At 41.7% G+C, this 24,546-nt stretch overlaps 1 protein-coding gene across 6 annotated transcripts in view; it reads right to left on the bottom strand.

Annotated features, from left to right (window-relative positions):
* Positions 1–24,546, bottom strand: part of MGAT5 (alpha-1,6-mannosylglycoprotein 6-beta-N-acetylglucosaminyltransferase) — a 329,395-nt gene that overhangs the window by 109,660 nt on the left and 195,189 nt on the right. For all 6 annotated transcript variants that reach the window (XM_034654457.1, XM_034654459.1, XM_034654462.1 and 3 more), the window contains 5 exons: positions 15,549–15,620; positions 13,723–13,884; positions 10,185–10,354; positions 6,801–6,935; positions 709–842 (listed from right to left, as the gene is read on the bottom strand). In XM_034654457.1, coding sequence (XP_034510348.1) covers positions 709–842; positions 6,801–6,935; positions 10,185–10,354; positions 13,723–13,884; positions 15,549–15,620 — 673 coding nt within the window. The remainder of the gene's footprint in view (positions 1–708; positions 843–6,800; positions 6,936–10,184; positions 10,355–13,722; positions 13,885–15,548; positions 15,621–24,546) is intronic.

The following is a 24,546-nucleotide window of genomic DNA, read 5'->3' as shown; positions in this document are numbered from 1 at the left end:
ATTGACAGCAGCAGTAAGAAATGGTGAATGTGGGAAAGGGAAGACGACACACAGAAAAATGCGAAGCACCTAACACTGGGGTCAGTCAGTTCATCATTTTTGAGGGGTCTGCTATGACACCTCCTGAAATTATCACTGCCGTTGGCATCAATGACACCTTGTAAGCAAGAGCGAGTGAGATTTCATTCTGGTGCTAGCGCTCGAGAAGATGATTAAATATGGAACAGAGTTTAAAACAGTTTCATTAAAAAAAAAACTGACTTTTTTCTTTACAAGGGTTAATGCTTAAATAATTAAGACTTATTTTTTTGGGAAATCTATCTACATGAAAGACCTCATTCCTCAGCAGTCATCAGGTGGACCCTACGCAGCATCCATGCGGAATGAAATGTGTTCAGTGTCTGCCAATCCAGAATCCACCCAAAGTCCTTTCCCAAATGGTTTTCAGTGATACTTCATGTTGAACGTTTTTTCTCTAGAACATTTTCAGGCTTTTCACAAAATGCTCACATGGCCTTTCAATTCCAATTAAACAACAATAACAACAAAGAAATCAGTTATTCCCAAGGGAAAGTTTCCACAGCACACATTTCTACAGCTAAAAGCCCTGAGAATCACTATCCAAAATACACAGCCATTTAGTTTCTTTTCCCACTTATCTTCGGTGGGGGGCATTCTGGAAAGCAGAGGTGAAGTGTGAGTACTCACGGAACATGGTATAAAACTGCTGTGGGTTCAGATTCCATTTGCCCCAGGGTGTCTTGTGGCCTTTAGACTGGGCATAGTTAGCATGGTTAAACTCTGGCTCAGTACCAAATGAATCCAGGACTCGGAGCATGCACCTGAAAGGAAAAAGCAATGCAGATAAAACTACAACCCTGACCCCAAAGTTCCAAAGGTCAAAGCTCAGGCAGTGGGGTGGGTGGGGAGGTGGCGGTGCCTGGGTGGCTCAGCTGTTAAGTGTCTGACTTTAGCTCAAGTCATGATCCAGGGGTCCTGGGATAGAGCCCCGTGTCGGGCTCCCTGTTAGGTGGGCAGTCTGCTGCTCCTTCTCCCTCTGCTGACCCCACCCCCGCCCCACTCGTGCTCTGTCTCTCTCTCCCTCAAATAAATAAAATCTTAAAAAAAAAAAAAAAAAAAAAAAAAGNTAAAAGCTCTAACCCGTCCTGCAGGGACTACCCAAAACGGACAAATACTTTTCATCAGAAACACTAGTGGGTGGTAAGTGAGAGACTGTAGAATGTATATACCAAACATCTCCATGTGTGACTTCTGAGCCTGAGCCATCACACACATATACATTTTGCTTCAGATTAGCTGACAAGTCACAGAAGATTGCTCAAATAACAGCAAAACACAAAGTTCCACGAGAACTGGCATTGCAGACTGCCATGTTCACTGCCGTCCCCCTAGCTAGGGCCAAGCATACAGTGGTGCCAAATGAAGAGTTGTGAGGAAACAAAGAACTACCATTTTTAGAAGTGGCTATGGTCTGAATATTTGTATTCCCCTCCCAAATTCTCAGGTTGAAACCCTAGCCCCCAAAGGTGATGGTACTAGGAAATGTGGCTCTGGGGGATAATTAGGTCATGAAGGTGGTTAGCTCATGAATGGGCTTAGTATTCTTATAAAAGAGACCCCACCGGGGCACCTGGGTGGCACACTTGCTTAAGTGTTCACTCTTGATTTAGGCTCAGGTCATGATCTCAGGGTCGTGGGATGGAGCCCCAGGTCAGGCTCCACACCCAGCAGGGAGTCTGCCTAGGATTCTCTCTCTCCCTCTCCCTGCATCCTTTCCACTCCTGATCTCTTTCTCTCTAAAATAAATAAAAAAAAAAAAAAGAGAGAGAGAGAGAGACACCCACAGAATTCCCCCTGCCCCTTCCAGCAGGTGAGGACAAAGTGAGAAGCCCGAGACCTGGAGGGAGGAGAGCCTCACTTGACCATGCCAACTCTCTGACTTTGCACTTCAACCTCCAGAACTGTGAGCAGTAAATGTTGTTTCTAAGCCACTCAGACTGTGGCATTTTGTTACGGCAGCCTGAACGGATGAAGATGGAGGTCTTATTCTCCGTAAAGCATAAGGCATGCCTTAGCTCTTTCAACAATCGTTGACCATTTTCATCAATTAATAAGAGTATTTAATTTTAGGTAGAGTTTAGAATCCCTCTGAAGAGGCAGTGTTGATTTTTATGTATTTGACAGTACCGGAACATTACTGCTTTCTTCCAGAGCCAGGAGTAAGACTGAAGATGTTTCATTTGGCTCTTCCAACAAAGGCTTCAAACTGGGTCAGCCAAATCTGGTCTGCCACCTATTTCTGTATGGCTTGTGAACTAAGAATGATCTTTATGTTCAATGGTTTAAAAAAAAAGGGGGGGGGGGGGGGATATTTTGTGACATGAAAATTAGATGAAATTCCATTTTCAGCGTTCAGAAATGAAGTTTATTTCACATAGCCATGCCTAATTGCTTATTTAGAGCCTAACTATGGCTGCTTTCACTCAAAAACAGAGAACTTCAGTGGTTGCCACAGAGACCATATGACCAGCAAAGTCTAAAATATTTACTACATGGCCCTTTACAGAAAGAGCCTGTCAATCACTGCTTTAGAGTACACAGAAAAATGACCAATCACAAGAATCAATGCTGAAACTTCCTACATTAATTAACTCATTCTTTCAATTCATCACTGATTCTCAAACCACTGATGTTAATTTAGCTTGGGCCTGGCCAATAAAAATAGCTCTGCTTCCTGTGGTTATACATCAGCAATACTTCTGAATGGCTCTTACTGATGAGCATAAAAGCAGATATATATTAAAAACCACATTTTAGAATCAGATAATGGCAAGTGAGTTGTAAGCACCGGATCCAGTTTCTTTCTTCCTTTTCCCACTATGATGAAGGCATTCTCTCAACTTTTTTTTTTTTTTTACATCAACGTGTGATTCAGAAAAATAAAATGCAAACACCAGATTGGATTTTCCAGAAAAATCAATAGCAAATCACCACTTTCATGTGGTGATTTTCTCTTCTGAGATTGCCACCCTCTGTCTAGACAAGGAAGGGAGGAAAAGAAAGAGGACAGGAGGGAACACAAGCTGACCACAGAAAGTGTTTCCTTATTTTGGACTCCTGTGTGGCTCTCAAGGAACATGCTAGCATCACAGTGACAATTTTCCCAATTAGCACCAAGAATATCATCAGCCTGACAACCAACAGGTGGATGGAAACAGGAGCCACAGTCCAGGAAAAAGAAAGCTGGGGAACCAAGGAACTGACCCGTGTGTGTTTTCCCTGGTCTTTGAGTAGCTTGGGGCATTTCTTTTCTTAATAAAACATTGCCATCCCTTAACTTAGATATATTTTAGTATCAAAGTTTGCATTAAAAACTTATATAAAAACCTTCCATATTATAATTAACTCTTTAACTAAAATTAGATACAAAAGCCACTGGTTGGAGCCAGCATACTTTCTTCTGAGAAAGATGGCAGCGTTCATGTAGGGATGACAGTGACTGCTGTGTAGAGGGTTGTTGGAGAGCAGAAGGGGAGGGAGGGACACACACGGACAGGTGGCGCTGCTCGGCTCCTGCCCAAGGGCCAGGGCTGAGCCTCAAAGAGTACAGGCACTGTGCAGGCACAGCAGGGAGGAACAGGCCACCCTTGTCCTAAGAAACCTTCCTCTGGAAGGTTTTGGCTACTTCGACTCATTTGCAATCTACTCTACACGGTATATGCCTCTCTAGCTTTGGCGTGTGATTTTATTTTTAACTTTGGAGTTTTATTGGTTTTATTTTAAATTTAGATAATTAAGACAAACCCTGATGAGTTAAGATGCCTGGTGGGAGCCTAATGCCTGCAAGCCCGGACTTTGATACCGTGCTCCGTGATGCTGAGCTTCTTCCCAGAGGAAAGCTATAGCATGAATGATCGAATGTCTGAGAAACTTAGAATTCTACATCCTCCTACGTAAGCTTTGGTTTGGGAATTGTCTATTTTTTAGCTGACCTGGGTTTGTTTTATAAACCAGAGGCAGGGGATGGATCTCTGTATATGGCAGAGGAGGTTTAACATTATGGCTTCCCTCCTTCAATCACATCCTACAGCTGTGTGTTTGGAACTGGGTTTGTGTTGTTAATATTGATGCAGGTCCTCTAATGTCTTTTGTGTGTCTGAAGCATCAGGAACAGACAGATGACTTAAAAAGATATTTGCCTTGCTGCCCAAGGCAGCTGGCCTCCTTCTAACAGGGATTGCTGCGGCAATGCCAAATGACTTCTGGAACATTCTCTTTGCTCTGAGCCACACTACTGTAAAATGGATAACTTCTTACCAGGACCTACTTTCTACTTTGGAGTTGGATGTAAAACATGGTATATCTCGCACTATTTGCCCTCACTTTCCTGTGTGTCCTCAATACACTCAGCAAAGACGTCATAAGAAGCGAAATGGGTATGAGTTTTGCAACCCTGAGGGGTATACTAGTTGAATGTAGGCACTGAACACGTTTAACTGAATTTCTTGGGTCCTTACATAATTGGGAAAGAATTTACAAATATGTTTCCAAGATCAACAGGACTCAAGGTTTTGTTCCTAAATGGAAGATCAGATGACCCCTTTACATTTAATGGAATTCCTACCACGTACCATCGACCAAGATGAATTCAGAGAGTCCTGACAGTGTCTCATCTTCAAAAGGGAAAGATGTGGCAAGAAACTTTCCAGAGGACCTGCTTGGTCTTTGGATGAAATCTTAGCTTCATCACACCACAAAGACAGCAGGGCTAAAGTCCTAACAGACCTCCTGCCGACAAGTATCACTAATGTAGACAATTTATTAAAGAAAGGGAAGGTACATACTACACCCTTCCATAAAATTCCTCTGAGATGGTGCCTTTTCCTCCAACAAGAATCTAATACCAACCAGTGGTGACCATTTTAATAATGAAATCATCCTTTTTAATTGACCTAAATCCTACCACTGAGGATATTTTTCCATCCCAACAGCCCTTCTTAATGGTGAGGATATGCGAGTCTAGGGATGCCCGTGATGCCTTGGTCCTTTTGTACCAGATGTCTGCCATTTGCTAAATGCCAGAGAACAATAGCTCTGCCCTTCTTTCCTTCTTTAATGCTGTAGCTAAAAAGGAAAAAAAAAATGATGGTTTACTTACATGGCTTATTAACCAAAAAGAAAGATGGCTATTTCCACAGAACTGAGAACAAATGTGATGGCTTGTGGTGTATGAAGATTTCAAGGAAAAAACAAACCAAAACCAAAACCAAACCAGGAATAATGTGATGCAGAAGGTAGAGTGCTATCCTGGCCCAAACCAAGATTTTTATTTTGCTTTTTGATGAAACTATATCCAAAAGGGAATGAAAAGTACACCGTCTCTTCTCAATCAACCCCTTCCCTCTGTCCCTGAGTATGGCACCACCCAGAGAGAAAAAAATTTTGCTACTGGGAAGAAAACTCCAAGAAAATTTACAGACAATGACGTTTGCTCTACTATGTTTTGGAGATTCTTCTTAATATTTTGACTTTTTATTTCTTTTCAATCTCTACTAAAGGACTTGCAATCTGACATAGGCTTGGAGATTAAAGTTAATAAATAATATTAAATTATAAACCAATCTGAAATGGACCTAGTTCGAGTCATTAAGGATTCAGTTATTGGGTCAAGTTAGAAGACACACCAAAATATCATTTTACCCAATAGCAATAGAAAAGAAACACATGGAGAGATTTCTAAGTCAGGCTTCTTGAAAGATTTTCCAAGTGTTCTTTTAGGAAGTTGGTTCAAACTGTACGTCAACATTCACTTTCAGCTAGTCAGGTAGGTACTAACTTCAGGATTTTTACCCAAATATATGTACCACTGACACCATTAGATAAGATACGTTTATTTACATTTATTGGAAACTTTTAGAGGCCATAAATTAAAGCCAGTACCAACTCTAGTAAGGGGAAGATAACCAAAAATAGCATATTTCTCTTCTTTAAAAGTTATTATTAAATTCAAACTGGATACTTTGCCTGGAGGCTGAACCTGACAGCTACGCTCATCTTGTTAAAAATGCACATAAATGTTACAAGATGTGTTGGAGGTATCACAGCATCAAACTAAGCCTTTTTAGGAAGACTGGAAGAAAACTGAAAGATTAATAAACTTCATTATATAATTCACCGTTATTTAATGCCATGCTTGTGTACCATGTAAAATCATTTCAAACACTAAATCATGGTCCCAAACCCATACTGAGGGAAACAACGAGTTCTTCTCCAAAATGATAAAGGCGTGCGCTCGGGTCATCCTCAGCACAGGTCTTGTCTTAAAAAGTACAAGACCCCAGCATTCAGACAAGGTATTCACAGCTTTCTCTTCCAAAAATGACAACTCACAAGGAAAAGGGGAAGAGAAATGAGTCATCATCTCAAACCTGAGCAACATAAGAAATGACATTTTCCACATTTTATCCAAATTGCTACTTAAACAAATGAGATTGGTGTAGGCACACAGAGAAGAATGAGGAGTATTAAGGAAGATAAAGAGGTGGCCAGACACTTATTTTCTATAACTAAAAGAAATCAATGAAAATAATGAATAGCCTTTGAAAGTAAAAAGTCACTGTGGAGAATGTGAATTTCACTTAGGAATGAGAAACCTACTCAGTCCGAAAGGTAATATTTGATAAGCTTTTTCTGCCTGTAACCATGTTCCTCTGTTTAAAAACAAAAACAAAACAACAACAACAAAAAAATACCAACTTAGGACAGCAGGTAGCACTTACTGGTAGTGAACCCAGGATGGCCCAAGAGTTTTCTTGAATTGAGCGAGTCCTACGATATCAATATAAATGAGCTCAACAATCCTGTCTCCTACAGTTGGACAGCCAGATCGGTTTCCTACAACCTTCTTCATTATCCTTGAAAAAGGACAGGAAAGAGAAAAAAAAAAAAGGAAAAATAATTTATTTCAAGATACAACACTTGGCAACATTAATAGGCAAACAAACAACCCCAAGAATGTTGTTGGGGAGGACTGCGTGGTTGGTCCCAATGTGCTGCCTATCCAAATTCTGCCCACACATCAAGGCCTATCCAGAGCCTGGATTCAGATTCTGGCAAAAGTAAATGGTGGCGTGCGTACACGTACACACACACACACACACACACACACACACACTTTGAAACCAAGGAAGAGCTGGGTCTGAATCTATCTCTACTACCTAGCTCCACTAGCAGCCATGAGGTCTTAGACAAGTCACTAACCTCTCTGGTCTTTCCTCCTCATGGGAAACAAACAAAACAACCAACCCACAAAACAGGATTTGTGACAGAAAAGATAATAAGGTAGCAACCTGTGAGGGATTCTTCAGGTGCTTAAATGAGGTATTAAAAAGAAAAGTGCCTAATGTGTCCCAGATACTCAGTGGCTATTGCTTTCCCCCATAGAACTTGTTCTCATTACTCCAGCCCCTACTGACCTCCTAAAGGTCTTCAATTTCTAGCCGCTACAATATAAACTTCTATACTGTCTTGTGCTGTTTCCTAGTTTTTCCTATGTCAAATTTTCCCTTCTGACTATTATGTAACTGGCATTGTGATTTATAGTTTTTCACTACCCTTCCTTCCATCCACCCATATCCTCACCCAACCATACAACCCCCGCCCCCCGCACCCACAGGGAGCCAACATACTTGATCGTGCACCAACTTCACACGCAGGAATAAAAACTGCTCACCGAACCACACTGCCATTCACCCAGAAATCGGTCCTCAGTGATGCCTTTTATCCCTGCCCACACCCCATAACCATCCTTCACCAAAGTCTGGCCATCCTACCTCAAAGGACGAGTCCTAGAAGCAGGACTCTGCTCCGTAGCTCCTTACTGCCACTCCTTCAGGTACCCTCCTCCTCCTCTCATCTGACCCTCTGAAATTCCCAGGTTCTGTATAATCAATTCCTTCCCAAGAATTTGAAAGTATTTCTACACAGAGCCGGAGAGTAAATGCTTTCACCTTTGCAGGCTCCATATCCTCTGTCTCAACTATGTAACCCCGCCCTTAGAGAACAAAAGCAGTCATAGGCAATCCATCCACAATGGGTGTGGCTGTGTTCCTGAGGGAGTTTCATAACAAAAACACACAGAAAACTGCATCTGCCCCACGGTGCCAGCATGTGCGGACTACTGGTCGACCCTGTCTTCAGTGGTTCTCAAACTTGTCTGCATACTGGTATTATCTGCAGGCACTGAGATTCTCATGACTGTGTCCTATCCCCAAAGGTTGTGATTTAATTAGTCTGGGATATGGTCTGGGCACTGGGAGGCCACAAAGATCCCCAGGTGGTTCTAATGTGCAAGCATATTCAGGAACCACTGCTTTATGTTGCTTCCATAATTATTTTCTTAAATAAAACACATTTGGTTCTGTCACCAGTGCTTGAAGCACTCTGTAGACTTGACCAACAAATTAAGTCTCTGCCTAGTAGACCCTTAATATGCCTTTTCTGACCTCCCTAGGGAGCACTTGCCCCTAGAGTTCCCACAGTTTTCCATTTATTCACCCACTCACTCATTCCTTGATTCATCCCTTCACTGATTTGCTCGGTAACTATCCACAAGCACTCACTGCGTGCTAGGCACTATTCTAGGTGCCACATACACCATGGTGAGCAATAGTCACTGCTTCTGTACTCCCTTGGCTTACATTCTAGCATCCATGCCTCAATTAGTACTAATCACACTGCAATTAGTGTAATTATTACACAATGTATTAGCTGTAATTACCAAAAGATTGGCATTTCCTTGGACACATGCTGGTCATCTCTGTATATACCATAGCAAGAACCAGTGCCCAGAAAGCACTGAGAATGACTGCTGAATGTATGGATGGCTCGGCTTCACCGGCTATGTACACCATATGTTTTAAAGCAAGCAGGAGGCAGCATGCTGAAGGGACATGCGTAGCGTTTAGGGGTTCAGAAGACCTTGGGTTTATCTAGATCCAAAAGGAGCAATTTAGTAAAGTGGTCAAGAGCACAGGATTTGAGGTCAGACAGGGGTAGAGCTCCATTCCTGGCTCTCACATGTTTTCCATGTGTTCTTAAACAACTGAGTTTCCTCATCTTTAAAAAGCAGAAAGCAATAACACTTACTTCCAAGTTTGTGTAAATAGTATGTAAAATGCTCAGTATCCAATGCATGGTAGGTGTTCAACAGATGCTAGCTGTTTATAGTCACCATCAATACTGTGGTTATCCTGACTGTTAACGCTCCTATTTTAACTAATGCCCTGATCACAGTTTTAGCATATAGAAATCTTTTTAAAAAATGACAGTTGATATTTTTGCTTTCATCTCAACACTGCCACCCATCAGGTGTGCGGACCTTGGCCGTAACACAAGAGACCTCTCTGGGCATCAGTGTCGTGGATAATAAAGTAGGAGCGGGGTGGGGGACGTATTTTAACACCCTTCCATCTCTAGAATGTTCACTTGAGGTATTTCTTCTGCAACATTTGGCATACTGCAACATGATAACTTGGCTGCTGGGAAGAAAGTCTCCATGGGCAGTTATCCAAAAGGAGAGGGGGTGCAAGAAGCATTCCTGCCTAGCCAGCTGTGTCAATCTATAAGAGATTAAGAGAGGGCTAGAGCCAGAAGCAGATTTCAGGGAAATAGAAAAGCCAGGTAGAGTTAACAGACTCAGACTGGAAAGCTGGCCTTACTGAAAGAGGATTGGATCAGGGCTTTCAAGAAACTCATTCTATCCAAATTAAATTATAAACAGGAACCTGCCCTATTTTAAGATTTGGAAGGCTTGATGTTAAGTAGGGAATGGTATGAATTTCAGCAAGAGACAGGGAATTAGGGAAGTCAATAATGTTTGGTGCTGCACATGTTGGAAGCACCTGTAATAGCAAAGAATAAGCTCCTTAGTTTGAATTTTCTGGCATTCATTGATGAAGCCTCTGGAGCCTGCAGCTACAATGAAAACATATTATCCTTTTCACAGTGTATGTATTTAGCTCCTGAAAATAATCTTATCTCCTGTTTAGTGAATTATCACTTTCATTTTCCTCCACAAGAAATTACACACTAATAGAGGGCTTTAAGAGTTTACAATTTCTTTTTTGTATTCTGATTTTAAAATTGAAAAGTAATCTCCTTACTCCTTGAGCTCAGCCAGTGAAGCTGAAATCCTAATGTCATGGCCCAGTAAGTACAGAGATGTAATTAAATCACTCCACTGAACTAATTCACCAAGAGGGCCACCACTGAAAGCTGTCTCCGCTATCTTAAATCCAGATTCCTTAGTCAGGAGTCCCAGATGAACGAGGACCTGAAAAAAAAAAAACAAAACAAAACATAAAAACAAAGGAGAGGCATATATTGATTTCCACTGAACCAAGTACAAACTCCACAGTTACACACCAAAAGCAACCAACCAATTCTAAAGTGATGTTTACGTTCTAATGAAACCTCAAAATGGCGTTAAGATTTTTCTAGAAGGGACAAAAAAATGGAAGGAAATGAAATTCACTACTGCCCCTTTTATGACTGTGAACATGACATATGGACAATCTGTTTTTAAAAGGCAGGATACATTTGGGAAATCAGAATCAAAGGAGCGTAAGCCAGGGCAATAAAATATCATTTAACAATATTGGGTTTTTCCCCCACAGCTGGAGTATTTTTAAGGTTTAAATGTAAAAAATTTCAAACATATCCAAAATCAGACATGATAATGCAGTCAATTCCAACGTACTCACACATAAATTTCACAATTACTAACTCAGTGTCTTAAGGTACACTCATTTTCTTCCAACCCCTCTAGCTTATGTTGAAGCAAATCCTAAAGATCCTGTCCTTCCATCTGCAAATACTTCAGCTTGTATTTCTAAAAGAAACAGGCCTTCAGTTAAAAAAACATAACCATACCACTATCACCCCTAAAATAGCTATTAATTCCTTAATATCAGTCAATATCCGGTTAGTGTTTACACTTCCTCAACTGTTCCTTTTTTCAAGCGCAGTTGTAGCAGTCAGAAGTCAAATAAAGTGCATAAACTATAATTGTCTCATTTATTTCTTAGGCTTCTTTAACCCCATCTTTTAGAGGTGGGGAGAGTTTTAATTTATTTGTCAAAGAGACAAAGTTGTATTTCCAGTAGAGTCTCTCACACTTCGGGATTTGCTGATTCTATAGAACAGATTCCTCTGCCCCTTGTACTTATAGTAAATTAGTAATTAGATCCACAGGCACGACTCAGTTCATATTTGATATTTTTGGCAATACTACTTCATAGGTAGTACCGTGTGCTTCCGCTAAGGGGAACAACGTCTGCGATCTCTGGTGATGTTAGCAGCTACTGGCGGTCAGTAACTAGATGCGTTCACCCGTTAGGGTTGCAAAATGGTGATATTTTATTATTCCTTCTACATTTATGAGCTGTAATGCTTCTATAAAGAGAAACTATCCCCCTTCCTGCACAATCAACTATTCGATTCGGCTCTGCTGAAGTACAGGCTGACGTAGAAAAAGCATGGTAAGTATTTGACTCTTGCCCTTTATTTGTGTTTTCAAAATAACAAATTTGTTCATTAGCCTACTCTAATGACCATGAATGAGGCTTTTTAAAGGTATCATTATAAAATCATAGATAAAAGTATATTAGATGCATTTCAATAAGCTGTAGTTATTATCCTTATGCCTTATCAAATTGTCCTATCTTGCCAACGGGAGGCCATTCAAATTGGCTTGTAAGTTCTTCTGACACAATTCTAGGAGTCTTTGAGAGTTTCTTTGCTCTCCAGTATGACAGATGTTCCCAGCTCATCATGTACAACTTTGGTCTCAGACCTTGACCAACATTCTTCCAAGAACCTCTTATACCATTTATTGGAAATGGTTTCTAAAGATCAAGGTCTGCTGCTTAAGGGGACTCTAGTTAGTCACTGTCTGTAGCCCTTTTCAGTGGACTTAGCTGGAAATTTATTTCTCCTCCAGGATAAAACCAATCATAAATTCACACGGGTCCTTCCCATTCAAGCTCAGGGGTTAGAGTAGCTTTGCATAACATTACCCATCTTACAGATGTTATTTCCTCTCTCCCACACGGAAAATCCCACTTCTTGAGGATACTAACATAAGTACTTTGCTTTATTCCAATATGCAGAAGGATTCAGAATGAGCATCTCTACACCACCACCTACTAAGTGTAAACTTAGCAAAACTCAGTAAAACTTCTTTGAAGCTATTTTGCAGGGGTTTTTTTTGTCCTTTGTGATATACAATAAGAAATGCTGAACTGTCTGTGTTCTAGTCACTAAGAACAGTAGTTCTTTGTGTGTTTACTGTAAAACTGGATTTGTAGTCAGCTCATGTCTCATTTTCTTTGTGATTTTTAGATACTGTTTTTTGTAATTCAATTTGGTTTTACACTATGTCAAGTGATTCTAGTACGAAATCTACAAAGATATATTTAGTTAAGTCTAGTGTCTACACCTGTTGCCTCCATGCTATTCCCTCTTCCCCCATTTTTCAGTATGCAGTGGCATTAAGTACATCCACAATGTGATGCAACTAGGGCCACTGTCCATCTCTTTTATCTTTAATTTCATAGTTTATCCTTCTATTTTTAAAAATATGAGCAAGCATACATGTAATATTATATATACATCGTGTGTGTACATGTACATATCTTTATACATACATGTAGGTATATAAGTATATAAAATTCTCTCTTCCTTTTAAAAATAATGTTCACTGTTCTCCATCTAGTATCTGTTGACCTCACAATATATCCTAGAGATTATTGCATAGGATTACGTAAAAATTCTCTATCTCTTCTTACGACCCACCTGCATTTTTGACCTCATAGTCTTCTACAGAGGACTATCTGGGGCCCGAACATGTGGACCTGCTGTTTCATAAACTCAAGGGATTTAGCAAAACGGAATCACTAAACTGTGACTTGGGGTTTTGCAAGTTCATCATCCTTATTTCCTTTTTTTGGGGATATCAAATTAGTCAAATTAGGAACACCGAAGTAATTTTAAATTAATTTTTAGATGTGGGTACTAAAGATCGCGTAATTTGCTCTGTTGTTTGTCATCTGAACAGTTACTCTAAAGCCAAGGCCATTTAACCTATAACCATAGAGTATAAAATCTTTCAGGCTCAGGGTTACTCCCAGAGGTTTTCTAAGCAAGTCCCCATGAACTTCAAACAGATTGGCCCCAGTTTAATCGATAGTATCTCTCCCTCAAGAACATAAGCAGAAGCACCAACTCAACATAGTGGCAATGGAACTCATCAGTTGCCCAAAGCCCAGAACTGACAAATGCCACAACCAGGAGATTGCCGTGATGACATAACAACAAGTTCTCCCAGGCCGTATCTGGGTAAAGCCAAGAGGGTTAAGTTTCCCGATGCCACAGGGACAGTCAGAATGGTTCAAAGGAAAATCTCACAGGCAGATAGTCTGCTTGGCTTCCCCCAAGAAACATGTGTGCTGGTCCCTGCTAAGCAGGATTACTGTAATTGGGGAAAGGAAAGTCCAAAAAAGGCTGTACAAGAGACTGAGCAGACTCACCCTGAGGGAATATCATTTGAGACATGACATGTCTCTTAGTCTTGTTTCCAAGCAAAATCGAATTTTAAAAGAAAACTGGCATCTAACTGAACTGAATTCATCAGAAACTCACTTTCTTCCGCTTTCTCTTCTCAAGATTCTGCTTTTCTGCCAGAGACTTGATTGCTTGGATCCACGCATCAGCCATTCGCCGGATCCGGAGTCTCATCCACCGGAATTCTTCATGCTTTTTCATCATGCTGTAGAGAATATTAAAATCCGTACGAATTTCTGCCTAGAAACAGAAATTTAATAAAAATGAACAGAAGATAAAAAGTCAGAAGGCATAATGGTTGTCATGATGTGACATCTGAGAACTTGAAAGAGCTAGTCAATTAAATACAAGGCTTCCAAAAAGTGAGGCTTGTCTGTTGCACAGCTTTACTTCAAGGCCCCAGGATTACAAATTAAAGTAAAGGCCCCTGACTGCTGATCTGCTGTAAGGGACATCATTAAAAAATTAGAAATTGAGAAAGGCCCAGCACAGTCATTGCAAAGCCCTGAGTTACATTGAAATGCATTTTTTTTTTTTTTTACAATGAGTACGCTCAATGTACCTTGAAATTCTCTGCACCCGAATTTATTGCCACTTGGATCTACTGCAAGGGAGTAGACTCCTGGAAAAAGTAAAGTCAATTCCTAACAGGCTGCTGGCATTGTGTAGGGTGCCAAAAGCCCTCGTCTTCCCAAAAAGTTAAGCAGGGAAATAAATTTCATCTTCTAGCTTTGTCCCAATCTCGAACAAATAAAAGTTTACCATTACTTAAGGAATTTAAAAGCCAGAAATACCATTTTTCTACCATGACTGAATAAAAATTAAAACTCAGGCCAGAATAATTTAAAAGCCAGGAAGAACGTTTTTGCAATGTAGCTGGGTACAACCAGTGATCTGAATAACAGAAAAATAGTAGCACTCCTATTTATTCCTCGTAACATTTAGAACCTGCTAACTCCATCCCTCAGCAGTCACGCACTTTGTTCTCAACACTCACCTGATCCCTCCTTGACCCAGCCTTCTCCCAAGATTCCCATGGCCTACAGCATGGGTCAGCACACTGGCTGGGAGACCAGAACATCCAAGCTGCCTGTTCTGGTATAGAAAGTTCTGGGGGAACATGGCCACACCTGCTCATTTACATCCTGTCTATGGCTGCCCTGTACACTCAAGGTCAGAAGTGAGCAGTTCCAACAGAGACCTTACAGCCTGGCTTGGAAAGATGAAGATATTCACCATCTGGCCTTTTACAGAAAAGGGCTGCTGACCCTTAGTCTAAAGAATAAAGACATAAGCTTTCAGTGTGGCACAGAAAACCTTTCACGGTCCCTACTGATCTTTCCCATCTCATCTTCCACCAAAGCTCATCCAACACTCTATGGCCTTGTCCACTGAACTGTGCTCTACTCCCTGAAAACACCAAGCTCCGGTACGGGCACCTTTCCCCCGCACATCAGACACACCTTTCTCTCCTTCAGCTACTATGAACTCACTCATCATTTGAAATTTGGCTCCAGGGTCATTGTCTCTTTGCAACCTCTCCTAACCCCTACAGGCTGACATCACTGCTTTCTCATTCCTTTCCAGCAGCCCGAAGCTCAGCTTCTACATGGGTATGGTCATGATTTTCACCCATCACTCTCATGAGACCGAGGAGCGCCTCTGCATCTGGCACCAGGTCTTCTTCCTCTCAGGAGCCTATCACTCAGGATCCCTCAGAGAACTGCTTGAGGAACAGACACTACTGGTTAACTAATTCCATCACCCAAATTTCCACAGGCCTGCGGAGAGAAGTTCTTCAGTCTACCGTGATTTCAGCTTACTGAGGGCATGGCTAGCTGACTCTGCAGGTATCCCTCGGCATCAGAACCAAATCACAAGCCTAGTTTCCAAAGATCACTCACCAGTGAATTGTGATCAGCTTCTTCATAGGGATTTTTTGCTCTCCAAGGTAAATGAGGACACCAGTTTTCAACCTGAAAAATACATGAGAGACACTCAGTCTCCTGGTTCATCTGTAAACCACGTAATGTCTGTAGTAAGCACCAAGCACCATTCCTGGCACACGATGAGCATGGCATTTAAGGGGGTTGTTACTATTAGACTTTCATGCTTTCAGTGAGCAGCACCGACGCAGGGGATCTCTCACATGGAACAACAATAGCAAAGGTCTCAAGGAGCCCACAATTATACTTTCTATCTGTCCTTCAAAGTACTTCACAGTGACTGACTCCTTCATCTGGTAAGCCTCAAGCGTCTACACCAGACGGGTGGGGGGAGGCCGCGTCTCACAGCAGAAAGGTAAAGGACGGAGAATGCAGGGGAATGAGAAGGGAAGGACAGGCATGATCAGTTATCTACTGTAGCATGTCTGGAAAGGAAACCGCATAGCATTTGAGCCACAGAGCTCAATCACTTATCTCGGAATTAGGAAAGCAGCTGATCGTTTAGGGCTAATTGATCAAGGCTTTCCCTCATTTTCTGGCTGTTCACTTCACACTATCTCATCTCAAGGAAGAAGATGGCAAAAAACTATTGGAGAAAGAGATAAAAGGAAAAAGAAAAAAAAAAAAACCCTCAGTAATCTTGCAAGAGCCTCTCTAGAAGATGGATTGTTCTGTCAATGCACAGAAGTTTAGAGAGTGGGGGGAAGAGGAAAACGCCCAATTTTACAGGAATTACTTCAAAAAGGTTACTGAAGAAAATGAGGCAAAGTTCACAATTTCCAGTAAAAGAAAGAAGAAGACTGCAGTGACAAATATTGCTGGCCTCTTTGTCAAAACTGGCCATACAGTGCCAAGGTGGCATATCCCTTGTGCACACATATGTGATGAGATTATTAAAGATGGCTAAGGAACAGTCATCGAAAATACCTTTTTCTGCAATCTTTCTCCAGCTAGGTGGACCCACGGAAATCCATGAAGCAAATGGGTGGGGGACATCCTCAGAGGGCCGCTGAGAAGGCAGGCACAGGCAGGGCTGCGGCCTTCTCTGCCACGAATACAGATTCCATCAAGATGATTTGCCCTCCAGCTCTGGGGGCGTTTTCAAACACACACAGCAGTTTCCCTCATCTAGAAATTGCTCTTAATGCAAGGTGATTTTGACTATGACCAAAATAACTGCATGATTTGCATAAAGCCATCTGCCACTGCAAATGATGGGAAAGCAATAAGTGGAGGGCACAAAGCTTGGGGGAGGGTGGAATCCCTGGATAGGAAAAGAGCAATATATTCTCTCTTTTTTTTTTTTTCTTGTGGAGTAAAATTAGACTTTACCGTATTTGTGAATGACTTCAGAGACTCAAAAGGACTCCCCAGGAGGAAAGCTGAAATGGTTTCTACTCATAAAAAACGAAAATACTAACTTGCCTTGGATGCTGTGTCTAATTACAGAGACCTTGCAGCAATATCACCGTGAGAAGCAATATCTGGGACTCCACACATGTGAGAAAACCAGCGGAAAAGCAGCCTACAAGCAGATGAAGCCTCAGCTGGCCCCAGCAGCAGTGCAAACATCTGTACCTTGGAATCTTAGGCCAGCGTGAATTATTTACTTCAAATTAAATTCTTGCAAATGGACTAAATAAAACATTGCTCTAAGGCATACTTATAACATGAAGGCTTCCAATGGACTGCAGCTTAGCATTTCCCACTGTGAGACCTTCAACCCCACACAAAACGGACGAGGAGGAGAGAGCGGGGTACAGATCTGCAATCAGCCTCACACTAAATTAAGTAACGACACGTTCACAGCCACATGTCAGGATAAAGAATTTCCTGACAAATAGCCTAATAGGGAGAGATGAAACAAGACTGCACATAAAGAAAGTCAACCAAACGGAAAGACATGAGTGAGATGAGATATTGACAAAGGAAAGTACATTCCCTCCTCGCTCTTCTGCCCTCAAAAGAACCTCCCAAAATTCACTCAGATGAAAATACTGTCCGAGGGGATCTTCTAAAATAGGACTTCCCTACAGAATACTCAGGACTTTAATTCCTCTTTGAAAGCGATCATTTATCTCAGTTCTTGTTACTCTAAATCACTAGATAATACTTTGCAAGGCTTCAAGGGCATTGCTGAAAGTACAGAAAACAGAGTCAGTGCATTTTAGCTTTTTAGCAAGAAATTTTCCTGCTATATATTCATTTGTAATGGAGGAAAAACCAATTATGAACATCTTTGACACCGAATGAAGATGGTGGGTTTTTAAGGTTGCTGTTTTTGTACACAGTGATAGGATGAGTGGCTAACAAAATAATTAAATTATACATAAACCAATTTCTCCATTGGAAGGGGGGGAAACTAAACCATTTTTTTCCTGAAACCTCAGAGGATTACCAAGATTGGAAGAAAGCCAGTACTGGCAATAACTCCAAGTACTGAAGCCAACAGTCCTCAAATGAGCAACATTTTCCTAAATAAGAACGTCATGAATAACACTCAGGGAAAGTCTTGCTCAAAGGCTAATAACTCAACTTCCTAATCCCTAATTTTGTTTTCTGCCTGATTCACCCAGGGCAATTTAATGAGTCCAAACCCCCAGCACAGCATCCTCCCAAGAAAGCTGGACCCTGGAATGAGCCCACTGCCTTCCTGCTCTGGAAGCTCTTCTAGTTCAAATTATTCTTACCATCTCTTCTCTGCCTCTTAGAACCCTCATGGTCTATATCGACCTGTAGCCTTCCTATGCCCACATCTTTGGCCACACTTTTCCAGCTGTGACCCCTGGTGCTCTCCCTGGGACAGGATTTTGTATCCGCCCCAGGGGGGCGGGGGGGAAGGCACCATGGATGTGGCTCTGGACCCTCCTACTATCCACTCCCACCCTTGCCCTGCTCCTGGGAGCTGGGGAGCCCTGCCTCAAGACCTCTGCCAGGGAAGGACCCGGATAGCCTTCAAATAATCCACAAATCACCACATAACGTCTAAGCACTGAAAACCACCTGAGTTCATGGCAACAGACACACAACAATCAATAGAGGAGCCAAACCATGACTCAAACAACCTTCGATTTGAAGGCAAAACCACTTTCCCAGACCCATCTTTTTAGCACACTATCCTCAGGTCGCAAACTGAAGAGGCAGGAAAAACAGAAAAAGACCAGCCAAGCTAGAACTTTGGAACATTAACACATATTCCACGGAGAGAGACCTCTAAATCACCTTTCCAGAATAAAGAGATATAAAATTAAACCAATTTGATTTTTGACATGCCTCCTCCCAATGATTTAAACTTCTTTCATCTGAGAAGGTTTTGCAGCTTAATCATGAGCAATATGAGTCAAAACAAAGTCCCTAAACAACTCGTGTAGGTCACACTTACTTGCAAGGTCTGTAGAATGGACAATTCATTATATTTAAGAAAAAAGAAACCACTGGTAGATACATATACAGCTCAAGTTAGAATTTAAAGAGGGCAAAGAAGTAATCAAATTAAAGCAAAAACTAGTAGGAGATTTAACACATACATGCATGGATTTATGTGTAACTGGTATAACTTTATAGTAACGTTCTACTCTTTTGAAAGAATAATGATCAGGCACTGTTATGGCCTCTTCTCTCGTGATTAATGTGAAGTGTTTGGCTCTAATGGATCACTGACACATAGAATTTCATGCTGTATTTTTCAGATAGTAAGTGCCATGAAAAGTAAATGAGAAAATGCATAAGAAAGGTGAGCTTATCTCTGGATGACGGTGTTATGGGTGCTTTTCATTTTCTTTTTAATGCTAATTTGCCCAATAAGATTTTTTTACAATAAACGTTTAATAGAATAATTTCTAAAGGAGTTACCTTATATAAGCAGACAGTCACTTACTGAAGATTTACAGTAAGTCAGGATCTCTGGGAAAAAAACAAATAAGCTTGCATGCATTACATCATTTAATCCCCTGAAGGGCCATGTGACATGGGTACCATCACCAGGTTACATGTGAGGAAGTCAGGGCTCTAAGGGGATGGGAACTTGCCAAGGTAAGCTCACCAGTGAGCTGAAGGGCTGGGTGACACTTGGGGTCTATCACTCCTCTGACCAGAACACATTAGGGTGTCCCTTAAAAGACAAGCTTAGTGGTGGACAGCCAGCTGCTGAGTGGGGAAAGAGCACTGAATTTGGAATCACCCAAAATGGACTCTGTGCCCAGCTCTACCAATAACCAGGCATATAAACTTAAACTATTTGCTTTCAAGTTTTCCCATTTAGCAAATGAAGGCGTTGGCTCAGAGGACCTCTTTTTTTTTTTTTAAGACTTTATTTTTTTTTTTTGAGAGAGAGACAGACAGAAAGAGAGAACAGGGGGAGAGGCAGAGGGAAAGGGAGAAACAGGCTTCCCTCTGAGCAGGAAGCCCGATGTGGGGCTTGATTCCAGGACCCTGAGATCATGACCTGGGCCAAAGGTGGACACTTAACCAACTATGCCACCCAGGTGGCTTACCTCTCAATAACCCTATTGGCCAACCTCTCAATAACCCTATTATACTATAAGATCTGAAAAAGATAATTCTACATCATCCTATCCGGGCTAGTTGGTTATATATCAAAAGGATATAGTTGACTATATATCTATTCATTTAATACACGGACTAGTCATATGAAGATGTATAAACACGTACCTACATGTGTTTGTATGCAAATACACACGTGTATTTGTCATGCTGATGACATAGCAAATGAAGTTACTCATGAAGGTATATGCATTAAAAAAAAAAAAAGTCTTCTCTACCCCACTCCATACCCCACCTACTCCCCTTTCTCAAGTCTCAAAAAGCCAATGCAAATGGTAAAAGTGAATCACTAAGTGATTCAGCTCTCTAGACTGGTCCTTTGCATCAAACACCTGAGCTAATTAATATTTTGGCCAAATCACTTGTTAGGAAATGGGCAGGGTGAGGGGGACTAAAGATAAAAATAAAAACTACACTGTAGTAGGAGCCAAGCACTAGAATGAGGACTTTACCCACATAACCTCACGTGGTCTTCAAACACTCCCCTGGGAAAGGCCACTTATCATGCCAGATGAAGACACGGCACAAGGAGGACCCACAGCTGACAACTGATGTGCCATCCGTCCCAGCCTCGAGCCCCCGCGCTTAATCACCACGTGATGTGCACGGAACCGAGGCCTTTGTGTCCTGCAGTCACGCCAGCACAGTCCACTCTTCAATGTTAGACTATAATTGCCTAAATCGTCTATAGAAAATCCTTCAAAACAAGTTTGCTCTGCTCCTACTGTGTGGCAGTGCTGTAAGGACAATGAAAGCAGTAAGAACTCCCTGCTGGCAACTCCTGCCCCCAACGTCTGTTCTGTGCAGCAAGAGTGATTGTTTTCAAGCCTAAATTGGATCACATCCTATGCTAACTCAAACCCTTCAGAGGCTTTTTCCTTGCACTTAGAAGAAAGCCCAGAATTTATACCAAGATCCTATAGAATGGGACCTGAACCCTGGCTGCCTCACTCACCCTGCCCTGCATACAAGACCCTCTTTCCAAGTCCAAACAGAACATTCTTATTTCACAAGGGTGGCCCAATTTGTGTGTGTGGTGGGGGGCCAGGGGGTATGAAAAAAGGACACCAAGTTAAATTAGAATTTCAGATAAATAGTTTTTTTGGTATAAATATATTCCATGCAGTATTTGTCACCTACTTATAGTTTAAAAAACATTATTGCTTACCAGAAATTCAAATATCATTGGGTACCCTGTATTTTACCTGGGAACCCTATACCTCAGGGCTTCCGCATTTGTTATTCTTTCTCCCTGAAACACTCTTCCTTCCACAGAGTTCCATGTGTGACTCCCTTACTTCCACACTATGCTCTAACTTTCCCTCAGAGAAGCCTTCCCTGACCTACTTACCTGGCTGCTCTGTATCCTTAACTCTACTTTTTTTTCCCCCTTGGAACACCCAGCACTTGTGGAAATGATTTTGTGCCCCGTGCGAATGATATTCCTTGAGAGCAAAAGCTTCGATTTGCCTGTTCAGGGTTCTAGTCTCCGCCCTGAGAACAGCGCCTGGCACACAGTAGGGACTTGATCATTATTGGAGTGGTGCATGAGTAGTTCAAGGATGTGACTTGAGCACTAAAGATATTTATGGTGATCCTCTTTTCCACTTAGGTGGCACTTAGCCGCTGTCGTCATTTCATGAGAACCTTCTGACAACACACTGAGGCAGGCAAGCCAGGCTCTCCCTTCATCTCACTGAAGAGGAACCGGGCAGAAAGCTCTAGGCCACAAAGGTAGCTGTATCCAGACAGGCCATGGAGTCTTCTGTGTATTCTCTAACACTGTGCGACTGCCCCCTCCCAAGGCAGGCAGGAATATTATGACAGAGAGTTCAGGACCAAACCTGTGCAAGAGAGAGCCAAGGGCTGGGGCAATCCCACATTGTTCTCTGGGGGCTAGAGAAGGGGCAGTACAGTACTTCAACAAATCTACAGTAAGTATTCCACGTGCCAAAAACCAGTCGGGTGCTCATGGCAGGCTGTCACAGAGTTTCAAAAATCCATCCCAAATCACCGTAGGGGAAGCAGTGTCAATCTTCCTTCTCACAGGAGAGGCAGCAAACGAATTCCTCTGTAGCCAACCACACAGGGATGCACAGAGATGCTTCCTATAACCAACTCTCCCCAGGCGCACATTCTGCTGTGCAAGGCACAGTGGCAACACTGGCCCCATTGGGCCGCAATTACACTTCGATAGCCAAAGGCACCCGATTTATAGAGGTAGTCACATTCTAGACACAGGGGACCGAGTACCTCTTCTGTGTTATTATGCAATTTTGCCTCAAGCGTAGATGCAGGCAAATAATGCTCAAGTGACAATGAGAATAAAAGATGGGCAAGAAAGCCCTGCCTTCTAATATAATTGGCTCATTCCATTCTCTTAGTCCCTGCAATGCCTTATAGACCTAATATGAAAGAGCATTATATTAAATTGTAAATAAGTGCTTAAAATACCCCTGCTTCATGTCTCAAACTTAATGTTTTAGCAGATTTTAATGTTACAAATTTCACAACATTTTTCTCAAGGTTAGAAAGGTGATAACTGGGAGAAGTTACTCAGAACAAACAAAAGTCTATTGCCTATTTTTTGAAAATGCTCTAAATAGCATATTTCAGTCAATAAATATGTATGCCAGGCACCATTATCCCTGTGAACAAAATAGACACAAATCTCCCTGGAGATTAGTTTCCTTGCACTTGCTTTTATTGTTGGATGTTGATGGTCACCCCAGGACCTTTGCACTTACTGTTGCCACTGCCTGCTAAACACTTCTGCCAGACGTCTGCACTTCCTACTCTCTCACTTTTTTCAAACTGGTGCTCGATATCATCCTCTCATCTTTTCAGTAGGGCATCTCCCAACCACTCTATCTAAAACTGACACCATCACTCGTCATAAGCACTTCTTAGTACCCTCTCCTGTTTGACTCTTTTCCAAGGGACTTACCACAATCTAAAAGATACACATTTTACTTTTGTTTTTATCTGTCTCCCCTTACAAAACAACACCTTAATGAGGAAAGCTCCTCTTTCTGTTGTTACCTCCCCCAACACCCACCAAAACCCAAGAGCAATGAAGGCTTCTGACACCCAGACTGTGGTCTCCCACTGAGAGGAACCAGTGGTCCTGAGATAAATGGCCAATTCCCAGTGTAGGTAGAAATTGTGTCAGAGGACCCTGGAAGATTTTCTCATACCAGATAGGTTAAAACCATTCGAAACTATCAGGGTCATGTCAAAAGGATCCAGAAGACAATATTAATTGGCTCCCACCAGTCAGACAAGGGGCAGTTTGAGAGCTGGTAAGAAAATAATTGGAGTAGATCAAACATAACAAATATGTTTCAATCGATGACTTCATAAGGATAAAAACCAAGAAGCATACACACAAACAAACAAAGCACTGGTAACCAGTGGAAGAGGTTAGGAAACCAACAGGGGAACAAGGGTTCCTACATGAGCTATCTTTCATGGTAACTAAATGCAGATGAAGAGTCACTTCTCTTCATAAAAGTATTCCTGAGGGGTGCCTGGCGGGCTCAGTAGGTGGAGCGTGTGACTCTTGATCTCAGGGTTGTAAGTTTGAGCCCCACAGTGAGTGTAGAGATTACTTAAAAATAAAATCTTAAAAAAGAAAATATTCCTGATATATTAAGGAGGAACCCCTAATGAATTAATGAACCCAGGCACAGATGATCAACAGCTGCTAACATCATAAAAACAGAGACACAGGGCATTGCGTGCCTCCTGACAGAAGTAGACAATAGAATCCATGAAGAAGTTTTGCAAAAAAATATTAACCCTGACTCTGATCAAGTGGCAGATATAACTATCACCTTACAGAAAATAAACAATAACACAAGGATCTAATCATCAGAATTCAGAGTATAACAACCTATCTAAGGCAAATGAAGACACTTCCTCAAAACAAAAACAAAAAACAAAAGCAAAACATAAAGAGAAGAACGGGGCGCCTGGGTGACACAGCGGTTAAGCGTCTGCCTTTGGCTCAGGGCGTGATCCCGGCGTTGTGGGATCGAGCCCCACATCAGGCTCTTCTGCTGTGAGCCTGCTTCTTCCTCTCCCACTCCCCCTGCTTGTGTTCCCTCTCTTGCTGGCTGTCTCTATCTCTGTCGAATAAATAGTTAAAAAAAAAAAACATAAAAGAGAAGAACAAGAGGGAAGGGAACCTCATATTAAGAAAGAGACTTAAGAGACACCAACAATTTCAACATATGGTCCTTACTTGAAACCCAGTTCAAATAAATAAACTTTAATTTGTAAGACTGCCTAGAAAACACAAACACTAACCTGGTATTTTATGATATTAAGGAATTATGTTAATTTTAGATATGAGATGGTATTATCAGTTACACTGGGAGTAGTTACAGGA

The sequence above is a fragment of the Ailuropoda melanoleuca genome, chromosome 2 (assembly GCF_002007445.2).
Source record: "Ailuropoda melanoleuca isolate Jingjing chromosome 2, ASM200744v2, whole genome shotgun sequence".
NCBI lineage: Eukaryota > Metazoa > Chordata > Mammalia > Carnivora > Ursidae > Ailuropoda > Ailuropoda melanoleuca.
This window is presented reverse-complemented; position numbering and strand designations above follow the sequence as displayed.